Source organism: Neopelma chrysocephalum, unplaced genomic scaffold (assembly GCF_003984885.1).
Source record: "Neopelma chrysocephalum unplaced genomic scaffold, ASM398488v2 Primary Assembly neopelma1_77, whole genome shotgun sequence".
NCBI classification, from domain to species: Eukaryota; Metazoa; Chordata; class Aves; order Passeriformes; family Pipridae; genus Neopelma; species Neopelma chrysocephalum.
In genome coordinates this window covers 3228052-3246650 of record NW_020897738.1, presented here as the reverse complement: position 1 = coordinate 3246650, position 18599 = coordinate 3228052, and the positions used below count along the sequence as shown (strand labels likewise).

General features: G+C 51.6%; 1 protein-coding gene and 1 long non-coding RNA gene across 4 annotated transcripts; one reads left to right on the top strand and one right to left on the bottom strand.

Annotated features, from left to right (window-relative positions):
- Positions 1-660: 660 nt before the first annotated feature.
- CAMKK2 (calcium/calmodulin dependent protein kinase kinase 2) lies at positions 661-17604 on the bottom strand. Of its 3 annotated transcripts, XM_027689784.1 has the most exons (18): positions 17501-17604; positions 13143-13270; positions 12260-12728; positions 11542-11589; positions 11095-11148; positions 10923-10974; positions 10697-10830; positions 10066-10102; positions 9270-9291; positions 8889-8977; positions 8592-8791; positions 8448-8501; positions 7920-7993; positions 7303-7390; positions 6958-7056; positions 6299-6427; positions 4320-4420; positions 661-3963 (listed from the first exon to the last, which is right to left on the bottom strand). In XM_027689784.1, the coding sequence occupies exons 3-18, from the start codon at positions 12557-12559 to the stop codon at positions 3891-3893; spliced, it is 1554 nt and encodes a 517-aa protein (XP_027545585.1). In that variant the 5' UTR covers positions 12560-12728; positions 13143-13270; positions 17501-17604; the 3' UTR covers positions 661-3890. The 3 variants fall into 3 exon arrangements, 2 of the variants coding, with proteins under 2 accessions (XP_027545585.1, XP_027545586.1); XM_027689785.1 differs by lacking the exon at positions 6958-7056; XR_003535243.1 differs by lacking the exon at positions 661-3963 and having other exon boundaries at positions 6299-6446.
- On the top strand, positions 12659-13697 carry LOC113970645. Its single transcript, XR_003535244.1, has 2 exons — positions 12659-12741; positions 13460-13697. It is a non-coding gene; the product is annotated as an uncharacterized LOC113970645 (long non-coding RNA).
- Positions 17605-18599: the final 995 nt, after the last annotated feature.

The following is an 18599-nucleotide window of genomic DNA, read 5'->3' as shown; positions in this document are numbered from 1 at the left end:
GACTTGTAAGTTAGAGGCCTGGGTTTTAGGGACCTTATCCACACACTGGTACAAATTACTTGGGAGAACAGATCTGTTGTTCCCTGGCACACCTCCCAAGCTTTTTGCCACCACACCAACCATGTGTCTGGGCTGCTGCATTTAATGGGTTTACACAATTTGATTAAAGTGTATTTTTGGGGCTTTTATGTTCACATGGCCTTGAGCATCTCTAGTGATCACAACTGACTCACAAACCTCTTCCCTTTCTCTGAGCCTTTTCTAGTGTTACAGAGCCCTGGGATCTATTCCATACCTCCAGCATCCTGGCTGGGGCTTTGCTGCCTTTTTCCAGCAGCAGTGTGTATACCACAGCATCACCATCTTGTTTTATTCTTTATGTGCCTGCTGCTGCTGAGCACTAAGTTGTGTCCCAACTCAAACAGTGCCTTTCCAAGAGTCAGTGCTCCAGTCTGTGCCTGTGAATGCTCCATTTGAATTATGCAGTGGCTTGAGCCACTGTGGACTTATCCTAGATCCCCAAGATGCCGAGTAGTGGTAGAGCACCAGACTTCACTAACATAGGAAGGTGCTTTCAGATTCCTCTTCCAACAACCAAACTCTCACAGCTTGATAAAGACCAGTCAAACAGGATAATGGTTCCACTTGATCAACTAACTCTGGGTTTGATTGCATGTCATTTATTTCAATATTGTACAGTGAAGCTTGAACAGCTGTGTGGAAAAACACTTACTTGTTGGTTTGGTTTTTCTTTCTTCTTATGTAATATAATTTAAAAGTGGTAAATACACAGTATTTAAACTTGATACACCTGATAAAGTTAAATGCATAATAAAGGGGTAGGAATGAAACACAAGCCTTGGTCATTAAACAAACAGTATAAAAATCAGCAATATTTCAGGACCTTAGAAAAGAAACAGATCAATTGTTTGATAGGTAAGAGGGGACCACCATGAAAAACTACCCAGACAAGAGGCCTGGTTTCCCCTTAGCACTTTCCTGTGTGCTTTCAGAGCCAAAAAGGCTTAGTACCCAGCAATAAGCTCCCAGTCAGCACTGGGCTTGCTTGAAAGGAAGGGAGTTGGGGAAATCAAGCTACAGCCCAGTTCCAAGGCACAAGCAAAATGTTCACTATAAGAAGAAAGCCAGAGTTACTACTAAGGAACAGCAGCTGGGGAACTGAGCAGGTTTATATACACAGGACAGCTTCTCTACAGGTCATGCATTTAGAGGGATCTTCTTCACACGGCCAAGGCTTTGTGCTTTCAACAGAGCTGACCAACAAGAAAAATCTACATTGCATTTCCTTCAGAAATGTGCCTTTGGCTGCAGCCCCAGGGGAGCTGGCACTGAGGGACACTCGGTTTGGGGAAGTGCTGGGCCTTACATCCTTCAGAACCGAGCCCATGCTGGCCCTAAGACACTGATCTGTGGGAATATTGGAGGCCCCTCTGTGGGGGGGAGCATTGAGGAGCTGGTACAGCTCAGTCTGTTGAGAAGCTGTGGTTGCACCAGGCAAACCTGTGTGGTCAATGTAAACTGTCTCAGGAGGCACCCAGCAGATCACAACCAGAGCTGGGCAGCACAGAGATCTCTACAACACACCTCTAGCAAACACACCACACATTGCTATGCACTAACTACAAAGATTCAAATCCCCTAGTTTTTTAAATTTTTTTTTTTTTTTTTGGCAGATCAAGTCCATTTGCAGGGTTAGAGAACCAGGCTGCCCACTCACACGCATTTCCACAATGAAAAGTCCTGTTTAGGAAAGGTGGAGCAGTCAGCTGGAGCAGGGCTGGCCCCCAGGTTACCTGTTTGGTTTTCCCATAGCTGAAGCTGCAGGGCTTTGGCATAGCCTTGGACTAAAACGAGAGGAAAACAGTGCGTGTCTTATGGCTCCAAACTCCATAGTATTGCTCCTAAACCACAAACTGTCTTCACTGGCTCTGGAGACAGGCCAGCAGCACAATGTTTCCATAATAAACTGCAATTTAGGGGGAACATCACTTCAAGTGATCAAAAGGTGTAAGGGACAGTTTGTGTAGGCACCTGCACCCTTGCTAATGGTGTCCTGGCTTTAACAAACACCCGTCCTAACCAGGAATTACCAGGCCAGGTCTGACTGCAGTGGGGCCAAGGACCTCAGAGCACTGCTGCTTGTGCTGCCCAGGATCAAGGAAGACAAGGGGACAGTCACTTCCTAAAGGCAGGGCATCCATGGCCAGGGTTAGCAGGCCATTAATCACAATACTTGGGTGTCTCCTAGTGCCTTCTTCCTGAGGGCAAAGAACTAAGCCTTAGCAGTCCCTTACAAGCTTGGGAGACTCGAATCCTCTCCATCTGTCAGGCACACCATCACTTTAAATGCCTCATTCAAGGTCACACAACCACATCAGACTGAGAAGAGATCAGACTTTTCCCCCCTTCCCAGTCCCACACTCCATCCACTAAACAACTGTACTTACCGTGACCCCTTTCCTCAGGCAAACCCTGACTCCTCTCCAGCTCATCCACACTCTGCCGTTCTCCAGCTTTGTCCAAGCACAGAGAACTTGGGGAAGTGTGTCTGGACACCAGAGTCTCTCCCACCACATGGTAGGTTATTATTTTTTTACAAGCACCACAAATAATCAGAGTAATCTGACTGAAGGTGAAAGAGCTCTTCATAAGAAACAATCTATGAATTAGGTATACACTTAATTTTCTAACAAGCCTCTGATCCACAGGCATTCACAAATTACTGGTAACAAACTGGCAAAAATACATAGCGTTGGCCCCAGAATCCAGATTAAGAGTTTGGAAAACAAAAGTTTCTTTGAAAATTACTAGCTAATCTGAGTATTTCATTAAGATCTTAAATTCTAAGCAAGCCCTAAGTCTATACTTAAAAAACAGCATAAGTTGTATTATTTTTAGTTGTAGTAAACCATGTAATGTACATGGAAGTGAAGGATTTTACCCTGAATTTTATATTTAATAATATATCTACCTAGATCAAGTAAAATATTTAGAAACAAACTGTTAGTGCTTCCTCTATTGTTCAAAACATTCAGCTAAACACCACCTTTCACTCATATTTCTGCAGCAAAAATAGTTCAAACTGAACTTAAGCCCTTAAATACCTTTTCCTTTCATACACTGAATACCTAACTTACCAAGTCCTGGTCACACCAAGGCCTTTGGAAAGGTGTTAATTACCTGTGGAGGTAATTAACCTCACTTTCTGAACGTCCTGAAGATGCTGCTTAATACAACCTGGCTCACAAAGGTAGGCATTCTTTAAAAAGCTGAAAGGGTGGGTTTTTGCTTTGTTCCCATGCAGTTAAAAAGGTGTCAATTAAAAACAAACCAGAAGGACAAGGAATAGATGCAACAACATTCCCGGTAGGTCGTGAACTCTCAAAGTGCACACGTGTGGTTTTACTGCTGTGGATCCACTTGGCAAAAGCTTCACCCTTCTGAGCGTGCCCACGATGGGCACACAGACCTCTGGGACGCTGGCCTTAATCCCTGGAAATTACTTGGCATTAAAACCAGCTAAAAGCAGTTCCAAACATGCATTTTTGTTGGACTGCTTTGGGTTGTTCATTTTTTTTGCGCAAAGCTCCGTCGCTGCTCAGCACGACCAGCTCACCTCTGTGGCACCAGCCAGCGCCTCTCCCACAAGAAGTCAGCGGTCCAAGTGGTCGGAGATGCTCCATGTTTATGGCAAACAGTCGGATGTCTGATAACATGCTGCTATGTGAGCTCTACATCCAGCATTATACTGAGATAGCGCCGTGTCATGCTGTGTTTGGCGTGGGCTCTGTCAACCTTGCTCAGCCCCAGCTGCACACTTTGTGACGTGCCCTGGATTGAGTTGCTCAACAGAACCATAAAGTCGATGTTCATGAAAGAAGTTCCTCCTCTCCCACGTTGGGCAAGTCGTTGCATTTCAGATTATCTTCGCTGCCTTGTTTCCTGTTTTCAAAGGAAATAAAAGGGCTGCTGGGTGGCTCAGAGAAAGGCAAAGCAGGCAGTGAGACACCAGTGTGTGCCCCTTCCCTGCCGTGGGACCTTTGGGACCCTGAGCACGTCATCTCCCCCCAGCTCCCACGTAACAGGCTGGAAGTGCAATAAAAAGATGCTTTTCATCCCATTAGAAGAGCAAGATACTCCATGCCACAAAAATCCCATAAAGCAGTTACTGATGAGACAGAGGGGGTATGAATGTCCCAGTCATGGCCCCCATGAAAGATTCAAAGCCCAACTATTCAGTTTCTCCTCCAGAGCAGTGAGACAAGCTGGAAATGTCTTTTTGGGATGATGACACTTACGGCAGCAGGTTCCCAGGGGAAGACAACGACCGCTCCTCCCTCTTGCTCCCCTCAAATGGGTTCCCAAAGGATCGCTTCCGGATCATCGTCTTAACCAAGATCTGCAAAACCAGAATGGAGTTCATCAGGGATGCTTTCCTTCATTCAAGAGCAACAGGAACATCCAACCCTCATGATCAAGTAGTTATTAAAACTAGGGAAAAGAAGTCAAAATTATCTTTTTAAAAAACTCCCAACAAGCCAAAACCAGAAGGAAGCATGTTTGCAAGTCTCCAGCTGCTTCATAAAGGGGCCGTATCCTCATCTGACACCCATGCAGATGAAGCCACACTAGGTGTGAGAGGCTGGAAGAGAACAAAGCCAAGTCTGGGAAGATTTTTTCCCCCCAGAAGATGGTTTTACTGATTACTGCAAATTCCCAGTTGCCCGTGATTACCTGGCAGAAAAATTCATTGGAAAGGGAGAGGGAAGGAAGGAACCAGCGTAATTTTGCCTTATTCAGCAAAACCAAACTGAAAAGCTGGCCATTTGTCTAGCTCTGGCTGCAAAACACAAAGTTACCCAGCATCAGAACACAGAAGTGTCAGGGTTCTTTCCAGGTATCTCCCAACTTGTTTTGCTGGTGGGAGCAGACAACAAGATGAGCAGCACTGGACGCTGCCTCAGCACATGCATCCTGCTCTGGGGACCCCTGGCTTCATTTGATGTTGCTTCTTGTCCCTCTGTGCCTTCTTCCTCTGCTCATCATGGCAGCCTGAGCGCCCTTCTGTGTCCAAAGGGGAAGGCATTTTATGGGAGAGTTGAAGCCACATGAGTGAATCTCGTACTGGAGTGTTAATGCCTGCATTTGGCTGCACAAAGATCAGGCACCAGAGGGTAATTTTGAAGAACAAATGCAAATGTGAGAATACAAGATCTGCCTGGAGGCAGTGCAATATTTAAGAGGAAAGAGCCTCATTAAATCTCACTTGCCTTGAGCTGTGCTAAAACCACCTGGATTTCAATAGGGCTGGGAGCACTGAGCCCACTGAACAAGTCACCTCTGAACAGGAAAAAGGGGGGAAAATCCCTCATCAGTGGTTATCTCATTAGAGCAACATCTGCTTTTTCAGCCTGAGCAGCACAAGGCACATTTGCATATTAACATATCGGCGGTCAACGAGACTTCTGCAGGGTACTGAAGTGGAAAGAGCTCCAGAAATGGAGCCAGATGTGGGCACAGCTATGAGATGGAAAAGGGGCTTCAAAGGGAGACCTGTACTTCAAAATATCACAGCCTGGGTGTCTACAGGCAGATAACACTGTGCCAGGAAACTGTGAATGGTCGCTCACTGTTTCTCCTCACAAGGGCTGGCAGCCCCCAAAGACATCATTAGGTTCAAAACCCACAAGAATTTCACTTTCCACACAGGGCAGGGTTACACTGTCTTTCTTACCACCACAGGGGGTTGCAGAGAATAAAAATATGAGCTTGAAAAGAGATGAGATGAAGTCACCAAGAATAGCTCCAGGCGGGGGCTGGCGCACGTTGTGGCCCAGATAAAATCTCCATCCTGGGAAGCTCCCACAGCCCCTATGGCTGGACAGGCAGAACAAGGCAGGAGCTCCTCATGCCTGGCCAAAACATCTGCTCCTAGCTGTGGGCAGGTTCTGGACCAGATGCTCTTTTGCCCTGAGCAAATACAGTGATATTTGGAGAGCCAGCGCAAGCGTGGAGACTGGCAACCCACTGACAGTTCCCTTTAGGACTGGTCTGGAATATTCCCCCACATATGGTACAGCCACCTCCAGCAAAATGCTGAGACCCTGAGATGCTGAAGTGCCTTGTAGCACTTCTTTCCAAGAGAGGGAAGGTCTTTGCTCTAATCCTGCCCAATGCTTTTGCCTCTCAGCAGCAACCTCCAGCTGCTCAGGACCACCCTGGCAGGCAGCGTGGATCCTGGCATGCATCCACAGACCATCAACCCCTTCATACTCACCACGGTGGCCAGGCTGGGGATGTGCTTGACTGAATTCTCCACCTCCTCTTCCGTCACCTCAACGAGGGTGCAGTTCTCATCCTCCGTGGGCAGCAGCTCCGCTCCGTTCTTGGTGACCCAAGGGTGCAACTTCAATTAATAACACAGCCTGTCAGGAATGATTTCCTCTTTTTCATAACTCAAACAGCACAAGCCTGGCAAACGCATCTCCTTGCTCAAGCTATGGCCCCTACGTGCTCCTGAAACAGCAGGGAGCAGGGGAGAGATGTGCCATCTCCCTGGTGAGCCAGCTCACCCCGGCACTGCCAGGAACAGCTCAGTCCGTGGTGTGGCTCATCCGGAGCCAGCGCTGGCCCCATCTACACAACCAAGACATGATCTTGGTGATCTGCAGCCCTGGGCATCTCAGTGGGTTTTAGGGAGAAAGACCTATTTTCAATCTCATCTTATGGATGAGACAGCACCAAGAGGCAGGAATTACTTATTCCAGATGAGCAGTAGTGATAGGGAGATCCACCGAGCCCTAGTCTTGGATCTGGATTAATCCACGACGGAAGGCAGAACCCCTCTTTGTCCTTGCCCACACACCTGGTGACTTGGACGGCTGCAGGAGGAGCACAAAACGGTTCAGCAATTCCCCCGCAATCCTTTCCCCCTACCTGAGTCTCCTCCATCCTCTCAGCTTCTCGCCCCTTCCGGGCTCCCGCAGGGGCGAAGGACCAGAAATCTCCTGCGAAAGGCTGTTGCACAGTACTTTCCTGGTAGCAGAGGAAATACTGTACTCAGGGGATTTCCTTTTGCCTGTGGCTTCTCTAGGCACCAAAGGTCCCAAAGCTGAGCAGGTCCCGGAGCAGGGGAAGGTGCTGGGACTTACCTGCCTGGGGGCCCTGGGCACAGGGGGAGGACCTAGCCTGGCGCGATCAAACTGACTCCCGAAAAAAGCTGAGCAAGGAGAACCCAACAGAAGTGAAGCCACAGCCACCACTAGGGGGTCGGGTCAGTACCTTGATTTCTGGGACCGAAATCCGAGATTCAGGATTTTTATCCAACATCCGTGTAATCAAATCCTTCAAGAAGTCTGTAACTTCTGGCCTGTGGAAAGAAGGGAGAGATGAGATGGGGAATGGGATGGATGCTGCCTCTGCTCTTCACCTCAGTGCCACTGTGGGCCTTTCTGGGCAGATTGGGGCTGAACTCCAGCCCTGGAAGGGATGCAGCTCCAGGTCCTCATGCATCCAGGTGTCAAGCAGTCCCTTCTCCCCAGATCCCCCAGGGAAGCAAAACATCTCCTTTTGAGGCAATCTGAAAAATGATCCCACATGTACAGGGCTGGGAGAGCCCAATACCAGCTCCACCCAGGCTAAAACCCAACAGGCAGTAACTGCAGAGGTTAATCCATTCCCTTAAACACCTCTGCAACTTCAATTACTTCTTCTGCGGCAACTGCAAACCAGGAGTTGTTGCCTTCATGTTTAATGCAAAGGACATTTCCAGGTCCAAGGCCAATAGAAGGGCTCAGAGCCTGAGTTTTGCAAAACCACAGCAGAGCAGGGCCAGCCCTACCCAGGCACTGGGTTGTAAAGTAAGGATTGATGGGTTGCTTTTATTTTTGAGTACTTACTGGTCTGGGAACTCCAACGTTTGGGTCTTGATTTTATTGTGTAAACTCAGGATCCTTTCATCCATAAAAGGGCACTATTGAAGAAAAAGAGAAGTGAGGAAAGCAACGACCTCTGTTAAGAGGCAGCAGTGGGGCAGCCAGAGGAGCATCAGGATCTCATAGGGTTTGAAGGAGAGCAAGGATCCAGTTATAGGGAAATTCCAAAACATTTCCTATTATATCAATGTCTACTTTTAAATGCAGTGAAAATAACATTTGACCAAAAACTACCAATTACTACAAGAGCTTCTTTCCTAAAAAATCTGCCCAGGCACAGAATTTTTTCACTTGGGGAAAAAGAGAACACAGCCCTTTTGGCTGCATCCATCACAGGGACAGGCAGAGGTTCCTCATTTCTGTCCGCACATCCCCATCTCCACTTGGCTCAAACAGGGATGGGGGTGCCCATCCCATCACGCACCTGGAACACGGGAGGCACTCACCAAACCCCCCAGAACACCAACAGCACTGAAAAATCCATGTCATTACCTGCCCAAACACGAAGCAGTACAGTGTGATCCCCATGGCCCAGACATCCAAAGCCTGCAGAGTGAAGAAAGCCCCGTTAGATCTACAAGAAACAGTGTGTGTGAGGAAGACTAGTCCAAAACCCCTCAAATTGCTGTTAAATACCTTTCCAGAGAAAATTTTCCTGGTTTCTGAGAGCGTCTCTGGGGCCATGAAGGCAGGGGTGCCCACTGTGTTGGTTAAGAGGGCGTCAGCTCCCTTGAACTCGTTGCTCACTCCAAAGTCAGCGATCTTGACGTGCCCATCTTCCCCCACGAGGAGGTTGGAAGGTTTAATATCCCGATGGATTATCTTCTGATAGTGCACTGCAGCCAAAGGGAAAACAAGTGATGCAGCAGCAGCACAACAGCACCACACACCAGCCAAAAGTCCAGCTCCCATCCTTTTTGCAGAGACACTTACAGTATTCAATGCCCTTGATCAGATCCTGGAAGTAGAACCGAGCCTGGTCCTCGCTGAGAGGTTTCAGGGTTGGGATTTCCATCACGGGGCTGCAAAGCAAACAGAGAATGGAGTTCATTCTCCATCTGGATGTGCCAAAATAGGTCCTGGAGGTTTTGCCACAGTCTGGTGACAACACACAACCCCAAACACAGGCACATACAGGATGTACACAGCTATAACTACCTTGGGGAGACACAACCCAAACCTGTAGGAGCCCCACCATGAACCTCCCTATCACCTCTGCACCCCACACCCACCTCGGGTGGCTGAGCTGTGCCACCCACAAACCTGTCTCATGTTCATGCATTAGTAGGTTTAAATCTGGAATTCGGTACTCACCCCTGCTTCACCAGTTCAAACACTGCAACGCAAAAGAGAAGGTGATTATGGATTGCTTACAGCGTAGAGCTCCTCCGAGCACAGTCTCAGCACAAAAGCAATTATTTTAATGACAAAAATTCTAAAAATAATGTGTTATTTTTAAAAAGGAGATGCCGTCTTATGCAAGGTACGTGGCATTTCGGTTGCTCCCATTTTCAGTTAAGGGGATGCTGCCAACTGCCTTCTCAGTGCTGCAGCCTCAGCATCGTGAAGTGCCCTCCATGGCACACTAAAACCCTCAGTTTGCCACCAAAAAGTCCCAGCCCATGCCCTGAGCAAACCTCTGTGCTTGGCCATGAAGGCATCACACACTCCTCCATTAATATAGGCTGAACATAAATGATGAAATAGAAATAATGCCTCCAAAAGTGTATATTTGCATCAAGCAAACCACTGTGGTCTGCCAGACAGGGTGGGAAGGGGCTCATTTGTACCGTGGATAATTAACTTGTGCCTTGTTCTCGAAGCCAGACAAATAAAACTACTTTCTATCGGCCTGGCTTCAAAGCTGACAATAATCAATGCTGGTGCCTTTCATGGCAAAGCATGTCCTGACATTGAATTAAAACCAATAAAGTGCTATAAAGCACTCCTGTCTCCCTTCACAACTCAGACTGCATCCCCTTTGCTCCTCTAGCACATCCAGGCTATATCCACAGTGAAGGAGAGACCCAACCCCACACGCAGCCACCCCAAAAGACATCAGGAACCTTTTGCCCCATCCCTCTGACCCCCCGGGGCAGTGGGCAGTTACCCATGTACAAGTGGTCCTCGCTGGGGTCATCCAGGACCTGCCGAAAGAAGTAGAAAGGCAATTAAACAGCACCAAAAAAAACCCTTGCAAAATAAACATTGTGATATTTTATTTAGCAGCCATCTCAGTTCTGCACCATCTGCACCATCAGCACGGTCTGCTCATCTCCGAGCTTCTACCCACAAGGGTGGGGAAAAAAAAAGGAGGACAGAGATGTAGCTGTACTTCAAGGAAGCAAATATTTAAAACACACAGGAAGCATCATCTGACTCATGAGCCAAATAAACTCCAGCCTGCACATCCTTAATTCTTGATTTTCTGGACCATTTCATACAGGCAGTGGGCGGAGGGCAAGGCAGCTGCACTGTTGAACCCACAGAAACATCAGTTCTTCCCCAAAACCCATCTGAGCACTTATTTCCTCCAAGGAAGCAACATTTTTCTGCATTTCCCTTCCGGACAGGGAAGAAAAAAAATCATCTTTTGGGAGATGAGAATAAAAAACCTTTTAAACCAAGGAAAAGACAAGTCTCCCAAAGGCAGGGCTTGCCATGGCCATCTCAGTCCCTCTGCGGTCGCTTCCCTCCGCCCGCTCAGGATGAATTTTGGGAAGGGGTTGGTCAGCACTTACCTCCACCAGCTTCACCACATTGGGGTGGTCCAGCTTCTTGAGGATGGCAATCTCCTGGTAGACCTGCTCGATGGGCCCTCTGGGCTGCAGGCAGCCCTCGGAGGCAGCTTTGGCCCCGCGGGGCGGCGGGCGGCCTGTGGGAAAGGCAAAGATGGGGTGTCCGGTCGAGATCAATCCCCTGGGGCCCTCAAGTCATCCCCCACCCTAAAGGTTTTGTGCCACTTACGAGGGAAGCCTGCCTGCCTCATCAGCTTCTTTTTGGAGAGAACCTTCATTGCCTGCAAGAGGGGAACACGTGGAATTTAGGGCAAATCAAGGACAAAATGGGACTGGTCGGATAGGGCTGGCACAGGGGGTCAGCTGGAAGGGAATCCATCCCAATCCCATGCACTACTCACATAGTAGGTGTTATCATCTTCATTGTAGGCCAGCTTCACCACCCCATAGGAGCCCTGGAGAGGGGCACAGCCATGGGGCATCAGTTAGGGACAACTCAAAAAAACCCACATCACCAAACCGGGCTCTGGACTCCTCCACAAACCCGCCTGCACTGGGATCACAGAGCAATGCTGGGAGGAGCGGGGTGTACACTCTGACATCACACCAACAGCAAAGAAAAGCTTCAAATGCCCCATTTCTTGGGAGGGAGGGGGCATGGGGAAAATTAATAATAATTTTAAAAATATACAATTCAATCAGCACCACTCAGAACAAACCAGGGGCAACAAAGAGCTGCTGCGGTGAGTGGCTGAACTTGCCACCTCATTGGCTGGAAAATGAAAGTGAGCCCAACACCCTCCCACCCCAAATCCCCCTACTGTACCCCAAACCCAGCCAATATTCACCTTCCCAATCTCATCCTTCAGCTTGTACTGGTTGAGCTGCACACAGTCCTGTGGGAAGAGAGGGGGGGTTAGACATGAGCCACCAAACCACTCAGGTTTGCTCTCCTCCTTTTAAATCTCCAGCAAAACTTTCTCTACAAACTCACCCCTCGTCCTGCTCTGCCTGGGCACCCACGTGGGGCTGGGCAGCTTTGATTCATGACCCACACACACTGGTGTGTTTATATATGTTTAATTGCTAATGTTAATGATACTGACCACTCACGGGGAACGAGAGCGCGCAATGGGCTGGGAGAGCCCGGGGGTTTAATGCTGGTGACTTGGCGCTGACTAATTTTATTTCTTCTGGACAGAGCAGCTGCTTGCTGCCTGTTTTCTGTCAGGCTGGGGGCAGGCAGGGCTGTTTTCTCTTTAGATCTCAGTGGATCTCTCTGTTTTTTTTATTTTTAAGGAGGAGAGAAAGAGAAGCACGGTAAGCTCCTGGCTTCCCCAAAACGCAGCCGTGAGAGCTGGTGGCGCCAGCAAAAGGCACAAAAAACAGTGAGTTGGAGGTCTCAACTTCCTAAGGGATGTCCCCGTGGCCCAGGATGGACTGGGATGTCCCACTGCCTCCTGCCACACATATGCAGACAAAAAAACAAGCGGAAGCAACACTGTGGTGGGGAAATCCAGGAGGGCAGGGGCAGGACAACCACGGGAGCAGCGTTCACCCCCTCACCTGCAGTCCCGTGATGGACACGCGGTTGGACTCCACCGTGGGCCGCCGTGGCAGCCGCGGGGAGGAGTATGGGGACGTCACCGGGGAGTAGGGCAGGGACGGGTAGATGAAGCGTTCGTTGGCGCCGTCGCCGTTGCCGGGCGAGCGCGCCGGCTGCGGCCTCTCCTGCAGGGACAGCTTTCGGCCGGAGAGGTGCAGCTTCCGGCCGTCCCCGAAGCCCTCGCTGCCGGGCACGTCCATCTCCTCCTCGCTCGTGCTCGCCGTGGCGTCGTGCTCAGTCACCACGATGAGCGAGGCCATGCCGGCGTGGCGGGGGCTCAGCGCCGGGGGGTCCCGCAGCACGGCAGGGGCTCGGCCGCAGCCTCCGGCACGGCAGAAGGGCCGCGGGGCGGGCGAGATCCCGGGGACACGTGGCGGTGTGGGGTGGGCGACGGCCTCATCCTGGCCATGCTGCCACGGGGAGGTGTCCCTGCAAACACAGGGTGGGTCAGACAAGCTTCCCTGGAAAGCAGGATTTCCTCCCACCGGTCATTGCTCTACAGATTGATTTATTCCGTCCGTGGAGAATGGTAAAGCCAGGGGCAGTGGCACACGATGGCACTGGGGATGTGCACTCACCCTGCCACGGAGCAGACCCCAGGCTGGAGACAGCCTCAGCCCCAAAGGCTGCTGCCACTGCTCCTTCCACCCTTTTTATTTAAACACTTCCAGGAAATAACAATTCCATCATCTCCACTACAGAAATACCCCAAGGTGTTATTTTACAGCTTGCACTACAGTGGCATAAATATTGTTGAGTTCCCTACTTTAGTGCTCGGAGCAGGCACATCTCTGCCAAACATCCCCCAAAGGAAGCAGTTCAGGGGCACAGGGACCCACTTACCAACCATGGGGTGCAGGATCACCCCCCCCAGCTCACTCCCTCTTCCCACAGCTTGTCATTGCCAGTGATTTCTCTTCCTCGCCCCGGGTTCCCTTATGGCCTTCTGTGCAAAACTTAGGTCCCTGGACCTTGAGATAAATGAGAAAACTGTTAGCAACAAAGAATTAAAATAATCAAATAATGAAATAATAATTTTAAAAGGGGGAAAAATGGTCTTAAATGACACGTGCTGCAGCAGCCAGGGCAGTTTGATGGGCGATTGGTTGTAAACCATCACTCTTCCCTGCTGCAACACTGGTGCTGTTTTTAATTTCTAGGTTAACAAGTTGCTGCAGAAAGGAGAGAAAAAAAATATCCTGAAAAACCAGCCCTGAAGCAGGAACAGGGTCTGAGGCATTTTTCTGCCTGGTTCCCACACCTCGACGAGGCGGCCGGTTAAAATTAGCTCCACTCATCTCCATTGAAGTTTCCGTGATGCACCCGCACCACAACCACTGTGAATCAGCCCAGCAGAAATTATGGGTCAAGTACAGAAATCAAATCGTCTCCCCCGTCCTCGAGGCTTCACAATGGCCTAATTGCTGTTTTCAACACCAATCTATAAACCGGAGCCTTTTTGCCCAAGTGGGATCGGCCTGGAGCTAAAGCCAACCCGGCACTGCTTGGCTGCTTCGAGGCACAGAGAAGCACAGGGATGGGGAGGCTATAAATAAGCCAATGAACAGCAACAAGGACAAACTATTTCAGAAACGCCGCGTTTGGTGGGGCTGAATCCGCTCCTGGACAGGGTTTTGCTGGATGAGAGAGCCGGGAGCCACCAGCCAAGCCAAATTCCCCCTTGGCGCTGCTGGCAGCCCACGGCAGCGTGTTTTAATGCACTCCCAAACGGATTAAAACAAACAGGCAGGCCCCCCATTCATCCCGAATCCATGGGGATCTCGAGGCCAGTTGCCATTTGCCTGGCTTGCTGTGGGCACCCCTCCAGCGGGCACATATAAATAGCTGCCCCTGAAGCCGGAGCCGATCCCGAATGCTGTGCCCTGTACCCTCACTGGGCGCCGCGGCCACACCAAAAAAGGCAGCTCATCAGGGCAGCCCCGGGATGAAGCCATCCCAGGAACATCACTGGCAGCGGCACCGGTCCCCAGCAGTGGCACAGCACTGCTAGGCATCCCATCCTGCCCCCCGAGCATCCAAATTTCCAAGGGTTCCTGCTAAACTTTGCCAGGCTAGAGCAAAATTGAGTTATGAAGTCTTGTCACACTTAAGAGCTGAGCGTGTCCTGGCCGGCGGGAGTTAATTGGCTTGACCAGGATAAACATATCAAGTCTGATTAATTCAAGCAGGCTTCCCCAGGCTCTGTAAACAGGCTAAAAGTCATCCAAGCCCCATCATAACATCGGCTGGAGTGGAAAATCTGAGGGGTTTTCCCTTTGCATGTTTGCAGAGGGTCAGAGGATGGGGTTTTGCAGACACTGTCCTGTGCGATGACACCTTCCCCAGGAGAAACCCAAAAGTGGGGTCACACTGTTGAACACAGCCCTGTTATCCTTAATAAACACATCAGGAGGCTGAGGAGGAGGAGGTGGAGGAAAACAACCATATTCCCAGCCAGAGGGAAAAGTGAAGTAGCTGGGATGGGGGGAATAAACCCAAAGAGATGAAATATAGCCTGGAGGCTCTGGCTTCACCAACCCATCCGGGTCCTTGCCTGGGGAAAAGCAGCACATTCTGGTATGAACTCCAGCAGATCCTTATGTAAAAGGGAGCAGCACATGCCCACAAAATCCTCAGGAAATATAACAGCCTGGTGTATAGGAATGATTTATCGGCACAGCTCTTGGCTGCAATCCATATATAACCCATAGCGGCTGCAGCAGGATTATCGAAGCAATCAGTCTCGCATCTAATTCAGCAAGGAGAGGGATATTAAAATGAAAAGAGGTCTGTGAAGCCCTGGCAGCAGCTCTGCCTCTCGCTCAGTGCCCACGTGGCTTAAGCGGAAATGAATGGGAGTGAAATCGGCCCCCACGAGAGTGAAGCGATTCCACAGCCCCCCTCAGGCCGCCCCAGCTCTGCTGTGAGTGCTTGGTCCCTGCCTGGATCCTGCCTGCTTCCTGCTGGGATGCAGCCACCCCCGGATGGGAACGCGCCGACCGATTTTGGGGGAGTGCAGAGGATGACACCTTGCAGCCAGCACAAGATTTAAATGGGAGCATATGGATGCCTCAGCCTGCCCTTCCCTCCCTGGAGCTGCTTCTCTACCCACATGCAGGGCAGGCGAAGGGATGGTGCTGCCACGCACTCGCCTTCCCCCTTCCACGTGCTTCCCTGTGGCAAGGCCAGACACAGTGTCAGGATCAGACCCTCCCAAGGCAGTAAGACTTGGTGGCAGCTCAGCAGTGACACCTCCATTCATCCTTCCTTGGGGGTCAGCTCCCACACTGCAAAACAAGCTGCTCACAAAACTGAACTCAAACCACCTAAACCAGGGCAGATTTTACTCACAGAGGATCCTCCCCTGCTGCCACTGAAGGTCTGTGGTTAAAAGCCAACTGGGGCCAGCCTGGGGCAGTTATTGGTCTCCCTGGGCTGAGTCCAGTGGCTATTTTGCTTTCCCTGGTCACGGTCAGCAGTGGAAGTGCCCGTGCCAGGAGTGGTGTCATCTGCAGCAATGGGGGCATCGATCACAGTTTCCCTTCCTACGGGTGAGTGCAGACCTTGCCAGAAATATATTAGTCACTGTAGTATACAAAGACCATATGCATCCCCACCTGACTTTTAATGGGAAAAAAATCTCTCAGCTGCTTCTCTAGAAGTCAGAGGACACCCAAAATTATGAGATACTGGAAACAGGCACCAGGCCCCATCTACACTCAGCCCCTGTGCCGAAGCAGAGAAGCTTTTCATCATCCCTCGGGCGAACAGAAGAGCCTCTCGTGCTGCCTGGCTCATCCAACACCAGGGAAAGAACTGGGGAAAAAATGCAAAGCGAGGCTGGGAGCATTGTAGTGGGGTGAAACCCAGAGGCAGATTTCAATAGGAGTCACAAAAACATCTTTACCAAGATTTTTTATAATCTTGAGGATTAAGCAATATATAATGAGTATCCCAAGACAAGAGTGTAAGCTCCAGATATTGCATTTGAGCACGGGCTGGGATGAGCTCAGGCCACCACCATCAGCTTGTCCAGCATTGTCAAACGGCTCCCGGCTTTCCTGGAAACATCAGCTCCAGCCTGCAATGGCCACAAGAGAGGAAAGAAGAGCAGCTCTGCACTTTCTGAATGCCACTTAAAAGACATTAGGGCCGAGCTGAAAGCAAAGCCTCCTCCAAATTACCTCCCTGGAACAGGGCTGATCCATCAGACACCCCTCGTGGCACACTCAGGTATGGGCTTCTGGGGTTTGTTGGCTATTTTGCCCAAAACAAAGTGCTGATGGAAAGGGCCAGGAGTAAGACAGGGCTCCTTCTCCCAGGAGAAGGGCTATCTCTCCAGTTGGGGCCATTAAGGGAACTCCAGTGCCCACAGCTACCAACCACACACCCTCTCCCGAGCACGGTCCCCCTGGCCCTGAGGATCACCTAGTCCTGTCCCCAGGGCTGGTTTCTGCCCCTGTAGCATTGCACAGCCGCACAAACAGCCCGCAGTGCCATCACACCAGCTTCCTGTGGTCACCTCGCTTCTGCTTTTGGTCTTTACTGTCACCTCCACGCTCCTGATGCTCCGTGCCGTGCACGTGGCCACAGGGCTGCATCCCACCTCTATCCACACTCGGTCACTCGCAGCAACCCAACCTGTGGCTGTTTCTAACGAGACCCGTCCCTTGTACGCAGTTGCTCCACCAGCTACATCTTCTGGCCTCTCATTTGCCCCTTGACCTTAAAAATTCCCCCCCTTTTCCCAACCCCATGGCCTGTCTTTCCCTGGCACCCGTTGGTCCCAGCGCTCAGCCCCCCGCGGGCAGGAGCCCCATGGGGTCTGTGGGATACCCCGCCCTGTCCCATCCCCGCTCCCGGAATCCCGCCGGGTCCCGCGGCGCGTGTCGGGGCCGGCGGGAGTGGGATGTGCGGGGCCCGGGCGGCCACGGCGCAGCTCGTGGGAGCGGGATGGGGAAATGACAGCCCCGAGTGCCCGCACAGGCCGGCCCCGAACCCGCGGGGAGCCCCGTCCGGAGGCGATGCCGCTCGCTGCCCGCAGCCCCAGCTCCACCCCGGCTCCATCCCCGGCTCCGTCCCCGGCTCCATCCCGGCCCCCGCCCGCACGGTCCCTCCGGGCGCGGCTTTGTCTCCGCGGCCGCGGGCGCATCCCCCGCGCGGGCCCGCCCGGCCTCCCCGCCCGCTCCCGCAGCACCGACCTGGCGGGACGCGCCTCTGCGCCGGCGGGGAGCGGCCCCGCGACCCCCGCAGACCCCGCAGCCCTGGGCCGGAGCGCGGCCGCCCGGCGCCGCCTTCGCTTTCGGTTCCGCTCCGGCGGCGGCAGCGAGGGAGGGAAGGAGGGAGGGAAGAAGGGAGGGAGCGATGGAAGGAGGGAGGGAGGGGAGGGAGGCCCCGCTCCGCCCCGGGGAAGGGCAGGTTTCCCCCCCGGGCAGCCGCATCCTGTCCGCCCACCCCCCCGCAAGCCGCTCTTGGGGTGGGTTTTTTTCTTTCGTTTACGCATAATTATTATTTTCCGGTTTTATCCCCCCTCGGGCGGCGCTGCCCCGCCTCGCCTCCCCGCGGGATGCAGCGCGGAGCTCCCGCGGTCCCGCTCCCGCTGCGGGCTCCCCTGTCCTGCCTCGGGGGGACACGAACCCCGCCATCCCCCGCCGCCCCTTCCCTCTCCGCCTCTTGCGCGTTTCCAGAGGCTGGGTGCGAACTGGGTTACCTGTGCCAGCTCCCCCGGACCTTCGCCGAGCGGTTTCCCAAATCATCACCTGAAGGGGAGCTTTAGAAAACAGTTGTTTGGGAATGTCACAGCTGCCACTGCCAGGCCATTGCCCCCACCAAACACAGTCCCCACACGGGTTGCAGCTCTGCAGTGGTGGGACAGAACCCTTTATAACACCCCAGCTTGCACCAGCCCTGGGGAAACAGCCCCCTTGCTTTGTCCATGCAAATTACTTGGCAGCACGTTCCCATCCAGCATCATTCCTGTGCAGAGCTCACCTGTGGTTTTCAAATGGACTCTGCTTTTCATGAAGCAACAGCTTCAGCCTCGAGTAGGTATGAAAGCCACAGCTGGCCGAACCCTCTTCCTCTTTTTGCTTTGAGACCTGTTTGTGGGCACCACTTTGACACTGTAGAGCTCCCAGAGTAGAGCCAGGCTCCCATGCCAGCTTCGTTGATAAACGCTGCTATTTTGACCAGCATCTTGAAAGCCACTCTAGAAATCAAGCTTATGCACTTGCTGTAACATAGTAGGTGCTCCAAACATTTTAAGGACTGAACCCCTTGACAGTGATTAAAACGTAGCTG

What these genes read in the sequence shown, in the direction of transcription:
- CAMKK2 (XM_027689784.1), bottom strand. Translation starts at nt 12,559, where the DNA reads ATGGCCTCGCTCATCGTGGTGACTGAGCACGACGCCACGGCGAGCACG. An exon ending in TTTCGGTCCCAGAAATCAAG is followed by an intron (nt 7,057 to 7,302) that starts GTACTGACCCGA and finishes CTCTGCTACCAG; the next exon opens with GAAAGTACTGTGCAACAGCC. An exon ending in TCCCCAGCCTGGCCACCGTG is followed by an intron (nt 4,421 to 6,298) that starts GTGAGTATGAAG and finishes CTGGTTTTGCAG; the next exon opens with ATCTTGGTTAAGACGATGAT.